We start from the raw sequence: 22,475 nt of genomic DNA, 5'->3' as shown, positions 1-22,475 counted from the left end.
GGCATGAGGGGTGGGGGCGAGACACAGAACATTTGTGGAGCCAATGCATATATGATTCGAAGGCTTTAAAATGTCTGAAATTGTCCTTTAAAGATGTCTAAAATTGTTTTTAAAGACTAATCCTAATAAAGCATTAAATTGATACAACCTGAGCTAACATCTTTAAATCTATTTTTTTCTTACTTTAAGCGTCTTAAATACATATGTGAAAATCAAGAGTAATACAAAACTAGGATGATGACTATTCTCTGCAATACTTGCAAAACTATCCAAAATAGGTCTCTATAGTAAGCTATATGCTAGTGCATTTAAATATAATTTCACTTAAAATAGTAATTACATACAATTTTGAGAAACACTTAGTAAAAAATGGTACATCTATTTCCAAAACAAAGCTTCATTCACTTTTGCAAACTTCTCCTGAAACTGCTAGTTTTCATAGCATAAAAACAATGATTACTTTTAGCATCACTGAGATATTTTTCTTAGTAACTGTAACATAATATATGCTACCTCTCAATAAACATTAACTGAAAACACCAGGCACATTAATTATTCCCTACTTAAAAAAAAAAAAAAGGAAGAAAAAGAGAGAAAAAATAAAAAGACTTCCTACTCAAAACAGAATTCAAATTTTCCAGTACTAAAAAACTAATTATATTCTTGCCATAGCCTGTTTGGTGATCTATACAACAACCAGATTAATTTGATTTTCAAATATAGATGTTTTCTTTTCTTTTTTTTTTTTTATTGATTTCAGAGAGAGGAAGAGAAAGGGAGATAGAAATATCAATGATGAGAATCATCGATTGGCTGCCTCTTGCATGCTCCCTACTGGGGATTGAGCCCAAAACCCAGGCATGTGCCCGGTCCAAGAATCAAACCCTGAGTTCCTGGTTCATGGGTTGATGCTCAACCACTGAGCCACGCTTGCTGGGCAAATATAGATGTTTTCTAAGGGCACAGTTTAACTATGACCTAAAGGAATCTCCATCCTTTCATCTTTCCAAAGTATCAGAGCTGCTTTCTAGGATAGGGTAGCTCAATTTTAATCATATAATCTAATATGTCCATAAACAGGGACAGAGAAGGGGCAAAAAGACTTTAGTAAAGTATTATGGAATCAGAATGTTAATTAAGCCAGGAAAAGATATCTCATCCAGTGGTGGCAAAAAGATAGTCAAACCTTGGGAGAGGTGATAAAGGGAATTCAGGAGCACTTTCAATTAAAAAAATAAAAATCACCTAAAGGAAATATACTTTTACTCCAGATAAGACAGTTTTGGCGAAAAACTATATCAACTCACTGAAGGCTGTCTCATGCTAACCATTATGCTAAGATCAATTTCTTTTTTAAATGGAAAAATCAATTTAATAAATAGACTTTCAGAGTAAATAATCCAAAACATGAGACTTAGGGGAGAGGGAAAAACAATGTTAGGTCCTTGGTTTAAAAAAAAAAAAAAGTTGGGAAACACTTTTGTGCCCTCAGTTTTACTTATGTTTGTATCCTAAATGACACAGTATCTAGGACAGAGGAGCATTTAATTAAAAAATATTTGTTGACTCAAGAGAATGAACATGTTCATAATGGGTCTCAAACTCACTGGTGGGGCAAAAGTAGCTTTACAGTTGTCAGTATGGAAAATAATACAATAATTAATAAATAATAATACAAGAATAAACTTTCACAACTGTTTAGTGATCTATGCATGGTCTCTAGCCTCAAGAAATCTTCAAAGGTGTACAGTAATTAAAAACAAGACTTGGCCCTGGCCTGTGTGGCTCCAAGGTTATAGTATCGGCCCAAGCACTGCAGGGTCTTGGGTTTGATTCCTGGTCAAGGGCACATACCTGGTGGGTTGCAGGTTCAATACCGGCCCAGGGCAGGTGAGTGCAGGAGGCAACCAATGGATGTCTCTCTCTCACATTGATGTTTCTCCTTCTCTCTCTCTCTCTCTCTCTCCCCCTCTTCCTCCCACTCTCTCTAAATATCAATGGAAAAAAATATCCTCGGGTGAGGATTAACAACAAGAAAAATCACAAGACTTGCCCTGGCCAGGTAGCTCGGTTAGCGTGTTGTCCAAGGTTGTGGGTTTCATAAAAATCACCTAAAGGAAATATACTTTTCCTCCAGACAGGGCATATATAAGAATCAACCAATGAATGCATTAATAGGTGGAACAACAAACAGATGTCTGTCTTGTCTGTCTTTCTGTCTGTGTCTCTCCCCCTTTCTCTAAAATTAATTAAAGGAATAAAAATAAAAAGCAAAGTAACCCTGAGGGCAAGAATGTCTGATCTACTCTATCCATGGCTTATGATAGTAATAGCTGATATAGCTAAAATATATTATTAGCTCAATAAATATTTGTTGGTTGTCTTATTGATTGAACCTTGTAAACAGGATGAGATATAAAATACCAGACCCCATTCTTACTTTTTTAACTTTTGAAATATTTTAATAAACAAAAAGGAAGAACAAAAGCTGAATAATAAGGGAAATTCAAGTACAAAAATAAACCCACTTTATAAAATACAATTTTCTATCTTGCCACAGGTAATTTCATTCCTGAGTCAGCAAGCCCTATTCCCCAATCTATCTAGTGACAAGATATCTAAACCGTAGTCCCAAGAACTGACAATCTTTGCCAAAACCCAGCCTGGGTCAAAATAATTTTAAATGCTAACAAAATATCCTGGAGGTATCAGGTTTAAATGTTAAAGATTTTAGAGCCCTAAGATCAAATAAAAAGAACTGAAAGTTAACAGTAAACTAGTAAACACAAAGAACTTAAAAAGTCACGAGTCTAGAAATTCTATGCATTGACTAGTCTGTGCAAAACTAAGGTGGCATTATCATTTTCACTAGGACAACAAGATTTTCTTCAGTGGTTATTTATAGCAAAGGATTGGTTCAATGAAAAAAAAATCTGTAATGAGTTATCTCAATATGCCATAAATGTGGCTATATTCTAGGTCAAATCATGTGGTTATTACAGAAAGAATTACGTAAGAGAAACCAGCACAATGCCTGTACACTGTAGAATATGACACTAAAAGAAATAAAGAGCCATTTATAAGACAATTTAAATCAGTCCTTATTGTTGCAACAGAATAAGGGTTCCATTCATCTTGAAGGGTGAAGACACTGTACTAGCCATTCAAAACAGATGGGCTTTGTGCAACAATGTGAATTTTAAAATGGTTAAGATGGCCCTAGCTCGTTTGGCTCAGTGGATAGAGCATCAGCCTGTGGACTGAAGGGTCCCAGGTTCGATTCTGGTCAAGGGCACATGCCCAGGGTTGCCAGCTCGATCCCCAGGAGGGGGTGTGCAGGAGGCAGCCCATCAGTGATTCTCTTTCATCATTGATGTTTCTATCTCTCTCTCCCTCTCCCTTCCTCTCTAAAATCAATAAAAATATATTTTTAAAAAATGGTTAAGATGGCCCTGGCCCATGTGGTTCAGTTAGTTGGGCATCATCCATGTACCAGGAGGTTGCCGATTCCATTCCTAGGTCAAGGGCACATGACTGGGTTGTGGGCTCGATCCCTGATTTCCCCTGGTGGGGGATGTGCAGGAGGCAGCCAATTGACATTCTCTCTCTCCCTCTCCCTTCCTCCCTCTCTAAAAATCAATAAACTAGTCTTTAAAAAAATAAAAACATATGGTTAAGATGGTAATTTTACTTTTTACCACAACTAAAAAGAAAAATACTCTTGTATGTATTTTATTTTATAATTATTATTTTTTATTGATTTTAGAGGAGGGAGGGGTGGCGGCAGTGGAGGGAGGGGTGGGGAAGGAAAGAGAGAGAGAGAAAGACATTGATGTGAGAAACATCTATTGGTTACTTCCTGTACTCGCCCTGACTGGGAATTGAACCCATGACCTTTCTGTGTACAGGACCATGCTCCAACAACCAACTGAGCCACACCGGCCAGGGCTCTCTTGTATTTAAATGAATAATGGATTTATGAGTTATTGTGTGCTTATTCTATACCTGTTACCATGGAGATGGAGGTAAATGATGGATAAAACCTAAGTCCTCTTTTCGAAGAGCTCAACGTTTAAAGAGTACCCAAATTCTAAAGTATTCTTAAAATATTAATAATAATTTTCTATCACTTCTGTCTTTCTCCAGGTTCTAGCTGTACTTTAAAATCTCTGGTGCTTACAATGGAAAATTCTGGGATTCAAACAGATTAGCTAGCCCCTAAGAAATGCCTCCAAATTTTAATTCCTGTGTGCCTGAACTAAGAGAGTAACATTACAATGCTCCCAGGCATCTCTGTATGGGAAAAAGATGTTTCAAATAGCAGAGAAAGATCAAATCCAGTCTTCAGACTTTCTTATGAGCAATCATCTACATTCAATTCAACCCAACACTTAAAACTATGCAAACCAAAGGAACAAATTCTATCAAGAAGTTATTTCTATTTCTATCCCCCCCAAAACAGGTTAATGCTTACTAATAAATATTAATTTGAAATATACATATTAAACATCTCATTTGTGTCACCACTGAATAGAATTTGTATAAGAATAATTCAAAAAGCAAAGGTTTTGTAGAATGAAATGTCCTGCTTCACGCCCTGTCTTCTTTTCTAAATATATAACTTGTTTTTCATATTTTGGCAGCCATTCTAATGAAAATACTTTTAGCCTTTTTCTTTAATAAAATAAATTTCTTATAAAACACACTTTTTACTTTGAATTCTTTTGATGTTTACATTTGATCCTACTTTAAAACATCAGTGCTTCTATATGGAAGAATGAGGAGATTCCATGTATCTACTAACAAAGTTGTGATGTAGTTGCTTGCTTCCTTGTTCTCACATTCTGAGATTTTTTCACTTGTAAAATCATTCAAGAAATAAATTGAAATTTCACATGTTCAATCTGCTCTGCAGCCCCCACTATACCTTTAACTTCACAATTATAGTGCATTCCATTTATTTGTTACATTTGTCTCCCTATTAGACATGAGCCTCTGGAGGGCAGAGGCTATATATTAATCCTTGAACTCCTAAGAATTAGTACGGATCTGGAACATCCTAAGGATTCGATAAATGTATGCAGAATAAAAAACATATGAAAAGCAACAATAGATACATGTAAATGCATAACAATTATTAGCACTTAGGAGTTTATAGTCTAATGATGAAGTTAAGAGATACATAAAACATAAATTATACAAGGCAGAGCATAAAAATGCCACAAGAAATATCCTATCCTATATAATAAAAGCCTAATATGCAAATCGACCAACCGACGGAACAACCGGTCACTATGATGTGCACTGACCACCAGGGGACAGATGCTCAACGCAGAAGCTGTCCCCAGCCCGCAGGCCCCAGGCCAGCCAAGGCAGGTGCAAGTGGGGGTCCCCCGATTGCCCTGCCAGTCGCCCTAAGATCGGCCCTGATGGCTGGCCAGGCCTAGGGACCTTACCCGTCCATGAATTTCGTGCACCGGGCCTTTAGTAAAAGTATAAGAAAAAAGTAAGCGATGAAATGACAGTATTTTCTTTTTCCCTAGAGACCAATTACCAACCAACCCTAAAAATGAGGCCAAGGTTCTTACTGCTCAATCTAGCCTCAAGTTTCTAATGAATATATACAAATTTATATTAATTGTGAAGAATATAAATGACTGCTTCAAGTGCCTGAAGGTAAAAATATCATATTCAAAGCTATCTCCAATGTTTTGGGCCAGAATTAACTACTGTATATGCTTCTCTTTCTCTCTCTCCCTCCTTTCCTTCCTCTCTCTCCAAAAATCAATGGAAAAAATGTCCTTGGGTGAGGATTAAAAAAAAAAAAAAAAAGGATTTACACTAAACCCAGGGAACAAGGTTTTGCTAGACATATATAAATTGACTGTACACTGTGCTTCATTGTTTTGTTTTTTTTAAAGTATATTTTATTGATTTTCCACAGAGAGGAAGGGAGAGGAATAGAGAGTTAGAAACATTGATGGGAGAGAAACATGGATCAGCTGCCTCCTGCATACCTCCCACTGGGGATGTGCCCGCAACCAAGGCACATGCCCTTGACCGGAATCGAACCCGGGACCCTTCAGTCCGCAGGCCGACACTCTATCCACTGAGCCAAACCGGTCAGGGCTGTGCTTCCTTGTTGATTTGTGTTATCCTTTATATTTATACCTCCCTTTCCATTACCATTGCTATCACTATATCTTAGACCCTTAACTCAAACCCAAACAACTTTTTCTAAATGGTTTTCCATCTTCATCTTCAGACATACTTTGACCAGATTAGTATTTAACTTGTAACACAAATGTTCTGGTTGGTATAATTGAAAGAACAGCTCACAAATCAGAATATTTGGAATTGGTTTCAGCACTATCTCTAACATATTTTGGAACCTTAATCCTAAATTACTTCATCTGTAAAATAAATCTTGATTACATTATCTTTAATATTTCTTGCTATAAAGTCTATACTGTTTCTCTGATCAAAAAATGCTCTTGCCCGGATGTGGTGGCTCAGTGGTTGAGCAACAGCCTATGAACCAGGAGGTCATGGTTCAATTCCCGGTCAGGGCACATGCCTGGGTTGAGGACTCAATCCTCAGTAGGGGGCATGCAGGTGGCAGCCGATCAATGATTCTCATCACTGATGTTTCTATCTCTCTGCCTTCCTCTCTGAAATCAATAAAGATACATATTTTTTAAAAATTGCCCTTGGCTTACAAAATAAAGTTCCAAATTGGAGAGGCCTTAAAGGCTTCCACATTCAGTCTACTAGTTAATAGTGTGGGTTATGGAGTCAGAAAGACCAAAATTTGAATTCTGATACTGTCATTTACTGATTGCTTATTCCTTTTTTTTAAATTTAATTTTTTAAATTTCTTTATTGATTAAGGTGTTACATATGTGTCCTTATCCCCTCATTATTCCCCCACCCCACCCCACCCCAACTCATGCCATCACCCCCATGTTGTCTGTGTCCATTGGTTAGGCTTATATGCATGCATACAAGTCCTTTGGTTGATCTTTCTCCCTTACCCACCCCCCCTCCCCTACCTTCCCTCTAAGGTAGTGGTTCTCCACCTTTCTAATGCCGAGACCCTTTAATACAGTTCATGTTGTGGTGACGCTCAACCATAAAATTATTTTTATTGCGACTTCATAACTGTAATTTTGCTACTGTTAATGAATCGTAATGTAAATATCTGTGTTTTCCGATGGTCTTAGGCTCTACAGCAGCGGTTCTCAACCTGTGGGTTTCCAGGGAAAAGGTTCAAGAGAATGAGATTGTCAAACTTGTTGAAGGTTTAAAAACTGCAGGGAAAGGGAAAAAGCCTCCCACTACGAAGATCCTTTTGCAGATGGTGGGGGTAGGTGATGGAACTTCAAGAGAGAAATGCACCTTATGATGCGTAAGAAGCATATACAAATCAATGAGTCAAAGGAAATTATGCTGGTCAAGACTGACTCAAGGCCCTCAAAGCTGGACTGAGCTGGCCTCTGGCCCTATTCTGGTAATGGCCCCTGGGAGACAATGTATAATCAGTTTTTCCTTTGGCCTAAAATTTACATTAAGTGTCTAATTGGAAATAGTTTTCTTCGTGTTTTTAATATTTCTCCTACTATGACGACATGCAGCAGTCCCAGAAACCCCGCTGCTTGATGGAAGGGCGGCAACACTGCCCTCTGGCTTTTCAGTGCAGAGCAGAGCCTCGTTTTGATTGCACAGGATGCAATGCAGCAGTGATAACCTCTCATTTCAGAACCTCTTCTTAAGACAGATGGATGTAAAAGAAGCTTGTTTCCCCTACTATTAGTCTTGGAGAGGACAACAATCTGTCGCGACCCACAGGTTGAGAACTGCTAGCAGGGTCGCCTAAGGCCATCGGAAAACACAGATATTTACATTACGATTCATTAACAGTAGCAAAATTACAGTTATGAAGTAGCAACGAAAATAATTTTATGGTTGGGGGTCACCACAACACGAGGAACTGTATTAAAGGGTCGCAGCATTAGAAAGGTTGAGAACCACTGCTCTAAGGTTTGACGGTCTGATCAATACTTGTCTGTCTCTGGATCTGTTTTTGTTCATCAGTTTATGTTGTTCATTATATTCCATAAATGAGTGAGATCATGTGATATTTATCTTTCTCTGACTGGCTTATTTCACTTAGCATAATGCTCTCCAGTTTCATCCATGCTGCTGCAAATGGTAAGGACTCCTTTTTTACCGCAGTGTAGTATTCCATTGTGTAGATGTACCACAGTTTTTTAATCCACTCATCTGCTGATGGGCACTTAGGCTGTTTCCAAATTTTAGCTATGGTGAATTGTGCTGCTATGAACATAAGGGTGCATATATCCTTTCTAATTGGTGTTTCTAGTTTCTTAGGATATATTCCTAGAAGTAGGATCACTGGGTCAAATGATTGCTTATTCTTTGGCAACTTACTAAACTTCTCTAAACCTGTTTCTTTTTCTTTTCTTTTTTAAAAATACATTTTATTGATTTTTTACAGAGAGGAAGGGAGAGGAATAGAGAGTTAGAAACATCAATGAGAAAGAAACATCGATCAGCTGCCTTCTGCACACCTCCTACTGGGGATGTGCCCGCAACCAAGGTACATGCCCTTGACCGGAATATTGAACCTGGGACCCTTGAGTCTGCAGGCCGACGCTCTATCCACTGAGCCAAACCGGTTAGGGCTAAACCTGTTTCTTGTTCTGCAAAATGGGAACAACAGTGATTATCTCACAGACTTGTTGTAAGATTTAAATGAGATATCTGTTAAGTGCTTAGCACATAGTAAACACTCAACAAGTACTAGATTTGTGCCTAGTCGAACAAATTTCCCATTACTGCCCTCTAGTTATGGTTTCCAAACTAGTCCTGGCAACCTAGAACTTTACTTCAACCAAAACAACTGTAGTTTCTCCTCCTCCTCCCCTTTATATATTAAGGTTCAACATTTTAAAAAATTTTGGAGAGATTCTTATTCTAAAAAAATAAAGTATAAAATCCACTGTCCCATGGGAATTCTCTGATCCCGCCAGCCATATCTACTCTTTGCCAAATATAATCATCTTATATTTGGTAATAGCTATTATCCTCTCTCCTTAAGACTTCACTATGAAGTCTTCCCTAGTCATCATTCCTCTGAGTCCTTTACACACACACACACACACACACACACACACACACACACACACACACACACACGTTAAGACTTCCCATTCAAATTACGGAAATCCATTTCCAAAATGCAAATAATTTGTCAACAGTAGCACACCTCTCCCCAAAGATCCCTTTCTACAATGAAATCCTTCGTGACCAGATGTAGAAGTACGATTCCCCATCATTTCTGAAGTAGTGTTCACATGTACAAAGAATAAACAATAAAACAAAAACAAAGAATAAGCAATAGCTCTTGAATGTCAGAGAGCAAAAAAAGATGAATGAAATTGGCTGGTTTCCGACTAGCAAAAACTCGGAAGTAGAAATATTAAGTATTTTGTTTTTATCCAAATGATTAGTATAGTTAAAATAAAAAATAAATGCAATGGAAACTTTAAGCCATACATTTTCTACAGTTTGATCGGAACCTGAGAAATGGCCTCTCTGCTCAGAGAACCATAAGAAACCTCCATTTCCATTTATGTTTCATATAAAATGGGTTAATTTTCTCTCTACTACTACATAGAGTATGACTGCCGAGAAAAAAGAGCCAAGGCAATAACCAGCTACGGGGAGAATGGGGAGGGGCAGGGTAGCGCAAAAATTAAAACCTGCTATTCAATGGTTCTCTTTAAAATACTGAAGCCACAATACAACATCACTAAACGACACAAATACCCTGCTGCTATGTATTTCTTTTATTCCATTCACTGACTACTTCCACCAAAAAAAACCTTAAAAACAGGTGGAGTCATACACAATATTTTTGGCCAGAAAGTATTCACGACATAGCAGCTTACTCTTACAAATTATTAGCTTAATAGTGACTTAAAATACAGTTATAGGAAAAACAGACTATTCTGGGGGGGTTGGGGGGGGGAGGTATGGAGAGGGGGAAGAAACAAAGTTTTTTAAAAAGGACAACAAATATATTCAGGTACAAGATCTGCATCAGAAACACTGTTTTCTTTCTTTTTGTATATTTAAAAAACTTACCCTGAAGAGATTTTCCCAATCCCTGGCCCAGCTTCCACCCATGTTTCTGGAGTAAGCGATGTCCAATATTATCCTGACAGACAGAACAGAAAGACAAACCAAAAATATTCCAATAATATATTCTTCCCTTCCTAGTGACATTTAAACAGGTGATGAGCAAGAGATAAGTCTACATATATGCATGCAAAAAGGTGCTAATAATAGGGGGTAAATGTGCCCAATAAAGGGACATTAATGTAAAAAGAAATGCTGGCTAGTATTTCATATGAAAATAATATAGGGGGTAAGGTCCTTTCTGATGGTGTGCTGGGCAACTTTTGTACATAACGTTTTAAAAAGGAGAAAAACGGGAAGGGGTAAAGAGGGAAGAATACATTTATGAAGTTTAAAACTAACATTAAAAAAAAGCATAAATCAAGGTACTTATACAATCATATCCACCACCTAGACAGCACCACTTTAAGATTTTTTTAAAGAAAATCTATGTTGTGTTTAGTTATTTTGTTTGTGTGTCAGGCTTTCATGGTACAAAGTAAGTTGTAAGTGTAAGACTGCCCCACCACTAGAAATGAAAACACAATCAGAGCAAAATCCAGGCTAGACTTGATTGGTTTTTATATATATGTATATTAAATGTAAATATTTAACTAGCATGCAGCCAATATTAAACCGAAAAAACAGTGAGGTTAGTAAAACAAGAAATTAAATTGATTAAACAGAAAAATAAAATGAGCTCAAGCACAGACTGAGTGATGCATTTCAACATGTAATCTAACAAAAATGCTAAAATGTTAGAATGAAACAGGCCTAGCAGTAAGTTAACAGTAAAGAACCATTAGTGCATGTAGGGGGGAAAAAAACCAATATACATAATGTCTCATCTTCCTAAAAGCACACCCGAAAAGGTATTTCAATATAAATTGTATGAAAAGACACCAGAAACAACAATTAAATGTCAGCTTTTGTGTAAGGAGTCAAGATCTTAGAAACCTCTGCATACCTTTGTCCAATTCTTTGCTTTTTACAAATACTGTCCAGTATAGAGACAAAGCTAAAATAACCATTAACTGTGTCAGATAAAATGATGCTGCTTATCCAAAGGAAGACACTTAAAAATTATTTTAAAAGTGTTCTATATCTACTAAAGTTAATTTATAGTACTAATCTGGTATCACCATTTAAAAATAATCTCATTATTTCCTGAAATCAATTTATAAAGCTAACAAAACCATAAATCTCTATATAAAAATCAAACATACATATGGAACTGCTTTTTATCTTTAGCTCCATATCAATGATAAAATGCTCTTTGGAGTTATAGAGGAAAGAAAAAATTATTGTATGGTTACCTTCTCTGACAGAAAGTTAGAAGAGGAAGATTAAGGCTCCCCAATGTTTTTTTTGTTGTTTTTTTTTAAAGGACAATTTCCTTCTACAAGTTTATGACAGCATACCAACTGGAAAACTGGGATGAGCAGCTGATTACTTCATTGATGGGGGAAAAAGAGATCAGGAGAGCCCTGGCCTGTGCAGCTCAGTTGGTTGGACATCATCCCATGCACTGAAAGTTGCTGGTTCCATTCCCAAGTCAGGGCACATACCGGGCTAAATCCCCAGTAAGAGGCATGCAGGAGGCAGCTGATTGATGTGTTGCTATCATATCGATGTTTCTCTCTCTCTAAAAAATCAATTAAAAAATCTAAAGAAAAAAGAGAGAGAGAGAGAGAGAGAGAGAGAGAGAGAGAGAGAGAGAGAGAAAGAGAGAGAGAGAGAGAGAGAGATAGATAGATAGATATCAGGAGACTTTTATAAAAACAAAAATGAAGCAAAAGATAATGAGCCTGGCTGGCATGGCTCAGTGGTTTAGCATCGACCTAATGAACAAGGAGGTCATGGTTCTATTCCCAGTTGGGGCACATGCCCAAGTTGTGGGCTCAATCCCCAGAGTGGGGCATGCAGGAGGCAGCCGATCAATGATTCTCTCTCATCGTTGATGTTTCTTTCTCTCCCTCTCACTTCCTCTCTGAAATCAATAAAAATACATATTTTTTAAAAAGCAATGAAAAACTTGTTTCTAAAACAAAAGATACTACTGCTTTAAAACACACACACACACACATACACACACACACACACACACACACACACACTCTCACACTCAATCATGGTACACAAAAGGTCACTAGAAATTTTTTTGCTAGGAACTGAACAAATTAGAAAATGCTATTGTTATGTGTTATCCAAGGTGATAACTTCCATGTTATTAAACATCACAAACATTTAATCTAACACTGCTGCCTCTTCTTCCCTTTTCTCCTCACAAATGAAATGTCAGGAAAAGCATCCCCTTAACCAGTACCGAGTGCCTAAGTATTTATAAATAATCTCATTGTAAAGAAAACAAGTAACAATTAAAAGTCTTAGTACAAGCAGCGTTAGCAAAATATGAAAAGGTAAAGAGACCTTTATTATACAATTATGAAAATAAACTTACCTGTAAATAAAATCTTTATTTTCTATCATAACTCCTACAACTAAATAACTACAGAAAGGACAAAGAAAGCAGAATGACTCTAAGATTAAGTAGTTGATTAAATTATTATTTAGTCTTTTAACAGGCTAAAGTTAGAACTGTACTTGGCACAGAGATTTAGGGTATTAAACCATGCTGACAAAAATTGCTGCCCCCTTTTTTTAATTTAAAAAATCTCAATCTTTGGCTAAGTGGAGATGAGACATTATGCTGACTGTGTTATATTATGAATGCACTAAAATAAACAGACAGATGAAGCAGTATGCTATTTCCAAAAGCAGTGCAAGTGGAGTGAAAGCATTTCCATACGAACCTGGCTTTAAAAACTGGGCTGTCAAAAGAACAGTTAAATGTAACACAAAGTAAGAAACTGTCCATTCACTAATGGTCGTTTTTTTTTTTTTTTTGTCTTGTTTTCAATTCACTGCTTGCAATTAATGTATATACTAAAGAGTGAAAGCATAAGTAAATTCACGAGTCAAGACCAGCTGAGAGGTTCAAGAGCAGCGTGTTGTGACTGACAACAGTGAAAGGAAAAGCAAATGTTAAAGGGAGAAAAAAGAAAAATTTAGGGTTATACACATTAGCACCACTTTTACAAAACCACTCAAGATGGCTGTCACCTTCTCAAAAAAGCTATTGATAGAAAATAGTAGTGGCCATTCTCTTCTAAAACTTTAGGTAAAAACTTTTCTTTAATTAAATCTACTTTCCCAAGTATGACTAGGGAATGAAATGTCAGGAACTATATTAAAATTATTTTTTTATATTAAAATGCTACTTTATGTCCTTGTGATTATAACAAAGGCAACAGAAACAACAGACATATATCCACGAACCTCTTAGGTCCACCAACCTCCTAAATTTAGTGACTGACTAATAGTGAAAATCTGGACCCTTCCTATCATTTCAGACTACCTGCTTTTGGAGGAAAATAGGAAGCTCTATGACTCTGCAGAAAGGGCCAGTATTCAGTATGGTCTCTTTTTCTACCAAAAAAAAAAGAAGAAAAGAAAGAAGGTTTTATAAACACTTGTCAAAAAACCAATAGGTTTAAGGGTGATGGGTAGCACAGGAAGGCACACCAAGAAGCCTTATACAAAGTAGAACAAAGCAGACTTGTCTACATCTGAAATGATAAAAATGTTCATGGAACTTTCACTGTAAAAGAACAAGGGATTCACCGAAACCGGTTTGGCTCAGTGGATAGAGCGTCGGCCTGCGCCAGGTTCGATTCTGGTCAAGGGCATGTACCTTGGTTGCGGGCACATCCCCAGTAGGGGGTGTGCAAGAGGCAGCTGATCGATGTTTCTCTCTCATCGATGTTTCTAACTCTCTATCCCTCTCTCTTCCTCTCTGTAAAAAATCAATAAAATATATTTTAAAAAAACAAGGGATTCAATCACCAGCCTGTGAAAATAATTAATCTACTTTCTCTGTTTAGGGCTGTGATTTTGTCAATTATTCTCATGGATGTTATTTATAACCCAAACAGGTAATCTAGACATAACAAAAGCAATGAGCACTAAATTTAACTTCTGAAATAGTAACAATTACTATTTCAGTCACTAACAGTGACTAAGTATCTTTCAGTTTTTTATTTTTTAATAAAATATATAATGTGGCCCTGGCTGACGTGCCTGTTTGGTTGGTCGTCACCTTATGCACCAAAAGTCTGCTGGTTCGATTCCCAGTCAGGGCACATGTCAGGATTGCAGGCTCAATCCCCAGTAGGGGGAATGCAGAGGTAGTCAGTCGATACTTTGCGCTCACATCCATGTTTCCCTCTCTCTCTATCTCACCCTTTCTCTCGCTCTAAAAATAAATTTTAAAAATCTTAAAAATATATGTATTATTTTTTAAAGAATATATAATTGGGAATTTAATTATAATCTCATAGAACAAAAAAATAAAGGGAAATTTAAAAATATATATATTTTATTGATTTTTTACAGAGAGGAAGAGAGAGGGATAGAGAGTTAGAAACATCGATGAGAGAGAAACATCGATCAGCTGCCTCTTGCACACCCCCTACTGGGGATGTGCCCGCAACCAAGGTACATGCCCTTGACCGGAATATCGAACCTGGGACCCTTGAGTCCGCAGGCCGACGCTCTATCCACTGAGCCAAACCGGTTTCGGCAAATTTTTTTTTTAATACAGCTGGCTTATGACTAACAAGGGGGCATGACAGCCTAATTTCAATGCACATGGAAGAACTACAGGGAAATACTAATTTTAAAGTAATTAATAAAGCAACTGAATTTTGTTCAAGGGTGGTAGATAAAAAGCTAGTTTTCCATAACCTATTAGTTACTCTGTCTGCACAAGACTCCCAAATGGTGGCAGGGTGGCATTTTCTTTGATTAGGCATGAACAGTTCTTCTTAATTCTAGTTAAAAGGTCTGAAGCTGAGCTGAAAACCCAAACTATTTTTACCTTAGTTAGCTTTTAAAACTTTTTCTTCTAGTTCAAAACTTAAATGTATATAATTGCCCAATCTGTGTGGCTCAGTGGTTGAATGTCGACCTATGAACCAGTAGGTCACAGTTCGATTCCCAGTCAGGGCACATGCCCAGGTTGCGGGCTTGATCCCCAGTGGGGGGTGTGCAGGAGGCAGCCAATCAACAATTCTCTCTCATCACTGATGTTTCTATCTCTCTCTCCCCCTCTCTGAAACCATATAAAAAAGGGGGGGGGGGGGGAGGAGAGACACACAAACGTAAGTGTATAATTAAAACGTTACATTTTTATCCTTTGTTCCCCTCCAATATATGTGTGAGGATATAATTTTTAAATAAGATCTTTGAAAGAAAAATGTATTATAAACAACTACCAATATGCTGAAAATACAACAAATAAACAAACAAAACACCCATTATTAATTGTTTCAGTCATTCCTCAGCATTTCTGTTTATTAGCTATCAGGTAGAAAATTTTCCCAGGAAACTGCTCTGCTTCATAAAGCTATATACCATTCAAAGTAACAATAATTATTTTGGCAACAGTGACCACCAATCTGTATAATAGGAGTTTGCCAAAACACATAAAAATTTACTTTTTTGTATGGGGCTCATTCAAAATTTTTATAGCAAGAAATAGAATATTAAATCATGTCTCAAGAGAAATTATATAATTATGCCAATGACTGGATGAATATTAATTTCACATTGAATTTCCTTTTAGTTGACAGCCACATTCAATTTATAACATTTAGTCTATATTAAACAGTGACAAAAATGGTTTAAGTTTCTTGAGTGGATTGTAAGCTTTGCTGATTGTGTATTAAAGACTCTATAAGCAAAAACCAAATGCTACTAGGTGAACCCATGCAAACAAGTTGTAAAAATTCCCAAAACAAAAAATCTATAGCTCACTACAGATGACACAATGAAGACTGGAGAGAAAAGCCATATAGTAATGCTACACCATTCAGCTCCAAGAAGCACATTATTTATAGTGCAGTCCACATATGGTCACTGCTAAATGTCAAATCAGCAGTCTTAACAGAGTTACAGTTTGGAACTAGTGGAGTCCACAGATCTAAACAGATATTTAACAGGACAAAAACCAATTATACATAGACTTCTAAAACCCTAGTGAGCAAAATGAACATCAGCAACTGAAGTTTAAAAACTTACATTAATTTTTAAATCTTGCTTGGTCAACCTGACAACTATAAAGATAGGATTTTAATCAGTCAGGTAGAAAAAGACCAACTAATGGTTGATGGGTAGTTTTACTTCCAACTGCAACAATGACAACATATCTTAAGTCTATGATGCAGGCATTTTGCCTTATGAATAGCTTATAATCAGTCTCCCTTCTGATCTGTCATCTTCTTTCTATGGTAAAGGTCATAAAGGACTATATCCTAAATCACACCGATCAATTCTTAGAACTATGATAAAATCCTAGACTGGGCTATCTATGGTTTTAGATTAAGTTTTATTTGTTTTCTAAATATTTTATCTTTAAGTATGTGACGGTCATTATTATGGCTGGGACCTAAAATTTTCATTAAGCAATAACTTAAAATTCAAGCTTTAAAAAGTTTTTGTAATAAGGGTAAAATGTTAATACTTTCTACCTTCTCTCTAATTCATACTAGTATTATCAAGTTGTCTAGTGGTTCTTCCATAATTTTTTAGAACGTTATTTTATTCTTGACTAGAAATTTTATTCAAAAATATTTAGTTGGTTGAAATATAACTTTATAATAAAGATTATGAAATACTTTACCAATGTTAGATTTTTTAAGTGTTTTCAACATTTCCTGATTGAAATGAAAATTCCTGTATTATTTCATTAACAAATCTAAGCTTCACAAGTTTACTGAAAGCATAATGCATTATTGCATCTTTGTGTTTCATTTCCCATCTTGCTGGTTTGCAACAAATTTACCCTATTACAAAACAAAAAAAGCTTTAATCCTATACTCACAATAACCCTTCAAACAGGCATATTCTTGGCACAAACCTGTGCAGACTTCCACGGTTACCAGCTGCTGCAGATTACCTTTGTTAAATAAAAAAAAATGACTAGACCTTTAGCTCCTGCAATGATCTGTAGACTCCCAAAGCTGCATATTTCCAGCCACTTTTGAGTTGCATGCTGTAGCAAAACAGTCAGCACCTCTCAATAGATATTGCTGCAGAGAAAGATTTTAATTCAGCAGATAGATACTCTTTCTGTGTGTTAAAAGCAACCATTTCCCCCCTAAGAATAAGACAACTCAATATACTCAGCCAGTCATAAAACTAATATATACGTACTTGGTGGGGATTCCTTAGGTTAGAGAGCACTTCTTTGTTGGGGGGTGAGGGGAGACACACCACACTTAATGCCAATCATTTTGAGTGTCTTTAAGAACTTAAAATTTATCTCCAAATGATTTGATAACAGAAATAAAATTCCCCTATCTTATGTGTTCCGCCTTTATCTAGCATAATGTAGGCTATGAAGCTCCTCTTCCTCCTATCTAAATACCACAGCACAAAAATGCATATATTTACATATGTATTTTGGGAGTAAATTTATATTAGAAGTATAATTTATTAATATATATCTCTGATCATACACCTATTTATTAAAAAATTAAATATCCAGTCTGAGTGCTATATCATTTACTATTTTAAGTGGAGAAGACACTATTATTTAATAAATAAGGCATATATTAATTCCACTGCTACTCACTGACATTACTCAACAATGATTATTCAGTCAGACTGTCTTCTGATAGTGTTATCCCTATGACATGTGCTAGAAAAAATCCTGGACAGTGTGAGAGGAAAAAGATCATTAGTCTCACATGCCAAAGGAATGAATGTCCCAAAACCCTTAAAATTAGCCCTAAAAGAAGGCTTTAAAAATGTCATATATCATTTCATTTATTGCTTTTAAAAAATCTTTGTTGAGTAAAGTGATAATAAATACTAGGCTGCAAATTTAGTCTAATTAAATGTCCTGCTACTATTAAGTCAGAGTACCCACAGAATTATATTAATCAACCATGTAGAATATGGTACTTGGGCCTGCTTCTGACAGTTCTCTGTTCTTACACTTTGACCCAAAGAAACATTTAAATTAAAATAGAAAACTGATACAGAACAAGGCAAAAACTTCAGGGATTATTTAAACTGAGCAAAATGGGCTTGGCATTTTATCCTAAGTCTAAACACAAGACTGGGCTTTTAGTACAACATCAGATGTGAATTCTCCCTCTGCAGCATTATCACATGCGTCATCATTTACTGCCATGCCTAAGTCTAGCATCATGCCAGCACGTTAAGACAGAAGGTACTATATGCAGTGTTCACTGGACCAGAAGAACAGAAATAAAGGGAAGTGGGGGAGAAAGAAACCCTAGAGAAGAAATTAAAAAAAGGCAGACCGTGCAATACAAACCAGATCATGGCTGCTTAGCTAATATGGGCCAACTGCTGTGGAAGAAAAATGTCGAACACCCCAAGTTGTGTAAATTTCTGTAAACATCTAAACACACACACAAACACACAACACCAACCTAACTTAGGAACATAAATATATGTTGATCCTTTACTATGTTACAGTTGTGAAAATAAAAGCTAAAGTTACAATATCTGTGGCTCTCTAAATTGCCTCCTTTTCCTGAGGGAGGTGAAAAAGCTATTGTTTTTTTAGAGAGAGAGAGAGGGGATGTCATGACTGTTGTTATCAAGATTAAGATTCCCTCTTTGATTATTTTTCATTCAAGCTGAACTCACCGAACCCTTATTAAATATGTATACCCTAGCAGAAATATTAAATAATGACAAGTTTAGACATTTTAATAATGGACTGTGTATTTTGAAAATAAAGGGCTTCTCAAAATGGAAACAATGTTCAAAAATTAAGGTTTTAAAAAATTTAAGAGTCAAAAAGAGAAATCTCCTTGTTGTATTGCTTTGCTATCAATCTCTAAAACTAAACTGTGTAAAGAGATAGGATAATTAATTTTTGACAAAAACCAGACATCTCTTAAGCTACAGAAACCAAATTTACAATGTTTTACAAAGTCTGTCTGGTAAATAAAATGTGTTAGTCTTTAACTATTCCTGATAGAACATTACATGATTGCATTGCCCAGGAAAGGTGAAGCTTTTAAAGGATCAAAATACATTTTACTCCTTTATTCAATTTATCAAAACACTAAACTTTTAACTTGCTATCTTTAACAGAATATCAGTATGGGCCAAATGATATTTTTTTCATCAAAATTATAAATTACTTATAGATTTTAAGACTGATAACCCAACATATTAAATTATATCCCAAATTCTTTTTGATTACTGTCAGACATGCAAGAAAACAACTCTAGACTGTACTATAAGTTATTAATAAGTTTAACTTCATTCACATCAAGTGTCACACGAACACTACCTAACTAACTAGCTTTGACCCAAAATTAAGCACTGATCATCTTACCGATTCAATAGGCTTGTCAAGTGATGCTTGTTCAATTTCCAAATGTCCTTCTTCATACTGATCAAAGTGATTACCCTGAGAAGAAAAGAAAAAAGACTAGTTATTTTTTCAAAAGCAATCAAATGAGGGGTTATTTATAACTTTTCATTCTTTTGTAGTAGACAATCAAAGCTGTGGCACAAATTCAGACTTTTAAAACATCAAAACAATTTGTTAGGAGTATAGTAATATGAACTCTTCTTCCAATGGCAAGCATTGAAATTGTTAACTAAAACACTACCAACCAACCATTGGGATATTGGCTTTCTTAGACTGACCATATTAGGAAGACTACAGAATCTTAAAAACAAAGGGCCATATTATATTTTACTTTTCATAAACAATCTTGTACTAAAGAAAATATATCATAGTAATAGAATGCAAATAAAACCAATATTATACTGTTCAATGTTGATAACATTGCTTTTTACTGAAACTGTTAAAACATTCCATTTTCAATCACCAAACTAAACTCCCAAGATTCAAGGAATTAAAAAACACAATCTCTTGACAAAGTATCTCAAATGCAGCTATTCCTCAAATGATTTGCCAAGAGATAAACAAGCCTGTATAATGCCATATTTGACCATAATCAGGCAAGTTATCACTGCAACTAGAATAAACCAAAACAGCTGAATTAAAGATGAAGATATAGGTTCAGACAGCTTGAGGTTCTCTCTCATCAGAAAGGAAGAACTAGTAATTTGGCTTTAAATCAGAATATCAATTTTCTGGTTCCCTTCTTTTTACAAAGTAAAGGGCATGAGGATTTGTGAGTCCTGAATTGACCAAAGTCAAAAGACTAGACTTCAGTTTAGCCCAGTGGTCGGCAAACCGCGGCTCGCGAGCCACATGCGGCTCTTTGACCCCTTGAGTGTGGCTCTTCCACAAAATACCACGTACTCTAAGTTAATAACAATGTACCTACCTATATAGTTTAAGTTTAAAAAACTTGGCTCTCAAAAGAAATTTCAATCATTGTACTGTTGATATTTGGCTCTGTTGACTAATGAGTTTGCCGACCACTGGTCTAGCCTAAATTAATTCAGTGTGGAATGGTATGACAATTTGAATGTTAACCTAACAAAAAGATACTTTGCTTTTTCAAGGCAAACTTTTAGTTGAATAAATACTTTAACCATAGAGAGCTGTAAAATACTTTGCCACACTGTATCATAAATATATGCTTACTTGTTTCTCTCATCAGACTGTGAAGTCTTTTAGGACAAGAACTGAGTCTTGTTTACCTCTTCCAACCCCCAAAATTCAATATAATGGCTAAACATTAGAGAATAATTAGGTGCTAAAATGTATGGTAGTGAAGAAAAAGTTCTGGAACTAAAAAATTTTTTCAAAATCTTTTTTTTTAAATTTCTTTATTGATTAAGGTGTTACATATGTGTCCTTATTCCCCCATTATCTTACATATCAAACATAACAGGCCACAAACTAAGCTCACTTTTTGCTAATCCTATATAATAAAAGGCTAATATGCAAATAGACCCAACAGCAGAACAATCGAACAACTGATCACTATGACGTGTGCTGACCACCAGGGGGCACGTGTGGAACGTGATGGGCGTCGGCCATGGCAGGATGGTGGAGCAGGTAAGTGGGGGCACCAGACCAAGGTGAGACGCTGGTCGCTGTCATCGAGGGGAGCCTCTGGTGATTACTGAAAATTCTTTGCTCCCGCACGTTGCAGTCCCGGCCTGTGCTCACACCTGCTGCCGGTGCCAGCCCTGCTCACACCCGCTGCCAGCACTGGAGCCGTCGCTCACACCCGATGCCAGCACCAGAGCTGCTGCTTGCACCCGCTGCCGGCGCCAGCCCTGCTTGCACCCACAGCCGGCGCCAGAGCTGCCGCTCGTACTCGCTGCCGGCACCTGGCCCAAATGGCCCGAGGGCTTCTCCACCTCTCCCTGCTCCTGAGGGGTGACCGGGGCAGCAGCCATCACTTGCTCCCACTGGTGGTGCCAGCCCCAATCACTCCGCGCCATCAGCGGGCAGAAGTGGGACCGGTACTGTCAATACATGGGAGCGGCGTCAACACGTAGGAGCGGCGGCGGCAGGAGCGGGGCTGCTGGCAGGACCTGCCCCTGTGCCCACCATAGCCGTGAGGCCCACAGTTCCTTTTCAAGGTGCACGAATTCATGCACTGGGCCTCTAGTATTATTATATTTAAAATCTTTTATTGAAATATGTTTACTGCATGTAACATTATATTTAAAATCATTTTTCTTGAAATATTGTTTGTTCCATGTAAAAAACAAAAAACTGCAACACCATTAAAAATAAAATTGGAGAAAAGATCTAAACTGACACCTCACCAAAGAAGATATGCAGATGGCAAATCAGTATATGCAAAGATGATCACATCATATATCATTAAGGAACTGCAAATTAAAATGAAATACCACTACATATTAGGATGGCTAACATCCACAACCCTAACAACATCAAATGCTGACAAGGATGTGGGAGCAATATTAATTCTCATTCCTTGCTTGTGAGAAGGCAAAATAGTACAGCCACTTTGGAAGACAGTTTGAGAGTTTCTTACAAAACTAAACATATTCTTACATGATCCAGCAACTGCATTTCTTGTATTTACCCAAATGAGTTAAAAACTTATGTCTACACAAATATTCACAGCAGCTTTATTCATAATTGCTAAAATTTGTAAGCAACCAAGATATGTTTCAGTAAAGAGATGAATTAACTGTGGTACATCCAAACAATGGAATATTATTCAGTGCTAAAAAGAAATGAGCTATCAAGCCACTAA

At 36.6% G+C, this 22,475-nt stretch overlaps 1 protein-coding gene across 4 annotated transcripts in view; it reads right to left on the bottom strand.

The window, feature by feature from the left end:
• Positions 1-22,475, bottom strand: part of GPATCH8 (G-patch domain containing 8) — a 73,996-nt gene that overhangs the window by 33,806 nt on the left and 17,715 nt on the right. The window contains exons 2-3 of one of the 4 annotated variants that reach the window (XM_079797487.1): positions 19,649-19,723; positions 10,171-10,243 (exon numbers count right to left, since the gene is read on the bottom strand). In XM_079797487.1, coding sequence (XP_079653613.1) covers positions 10,171-10,243; positions 19,649-19,723 — 148 coding nt within the window. Of the gene's footprint in view, positions 1-10,170; positions 10,244-13,016; positions 14,030-19,648; positions 19,724-22,475 lie in introns of those variants that run through there. The other 3 variants (XM_079797489.1, XM_079797488.1, XM_079797490.1) reach the window with 3 other exon arrangements.

Source organism: Cnephaeus nilssonii, assembly GCF_951640355.1.
Source record: "Cnephaeus nilssonii genome assembly, chromosome: 19".
Taxonomy (NCBI): domain Eukaryota; kingdom Metazoa; phylum Chordata; class Mammalia; order Chiroptera; family Vespertilionidae; genus Cnephaeus; species Cnephaeus nilssonii.
The sequence above is the reverse complement of the archived record's forward strand: the minus strand, read 5'-3'. Positions and strand labels throughout refer to the sequence as shown.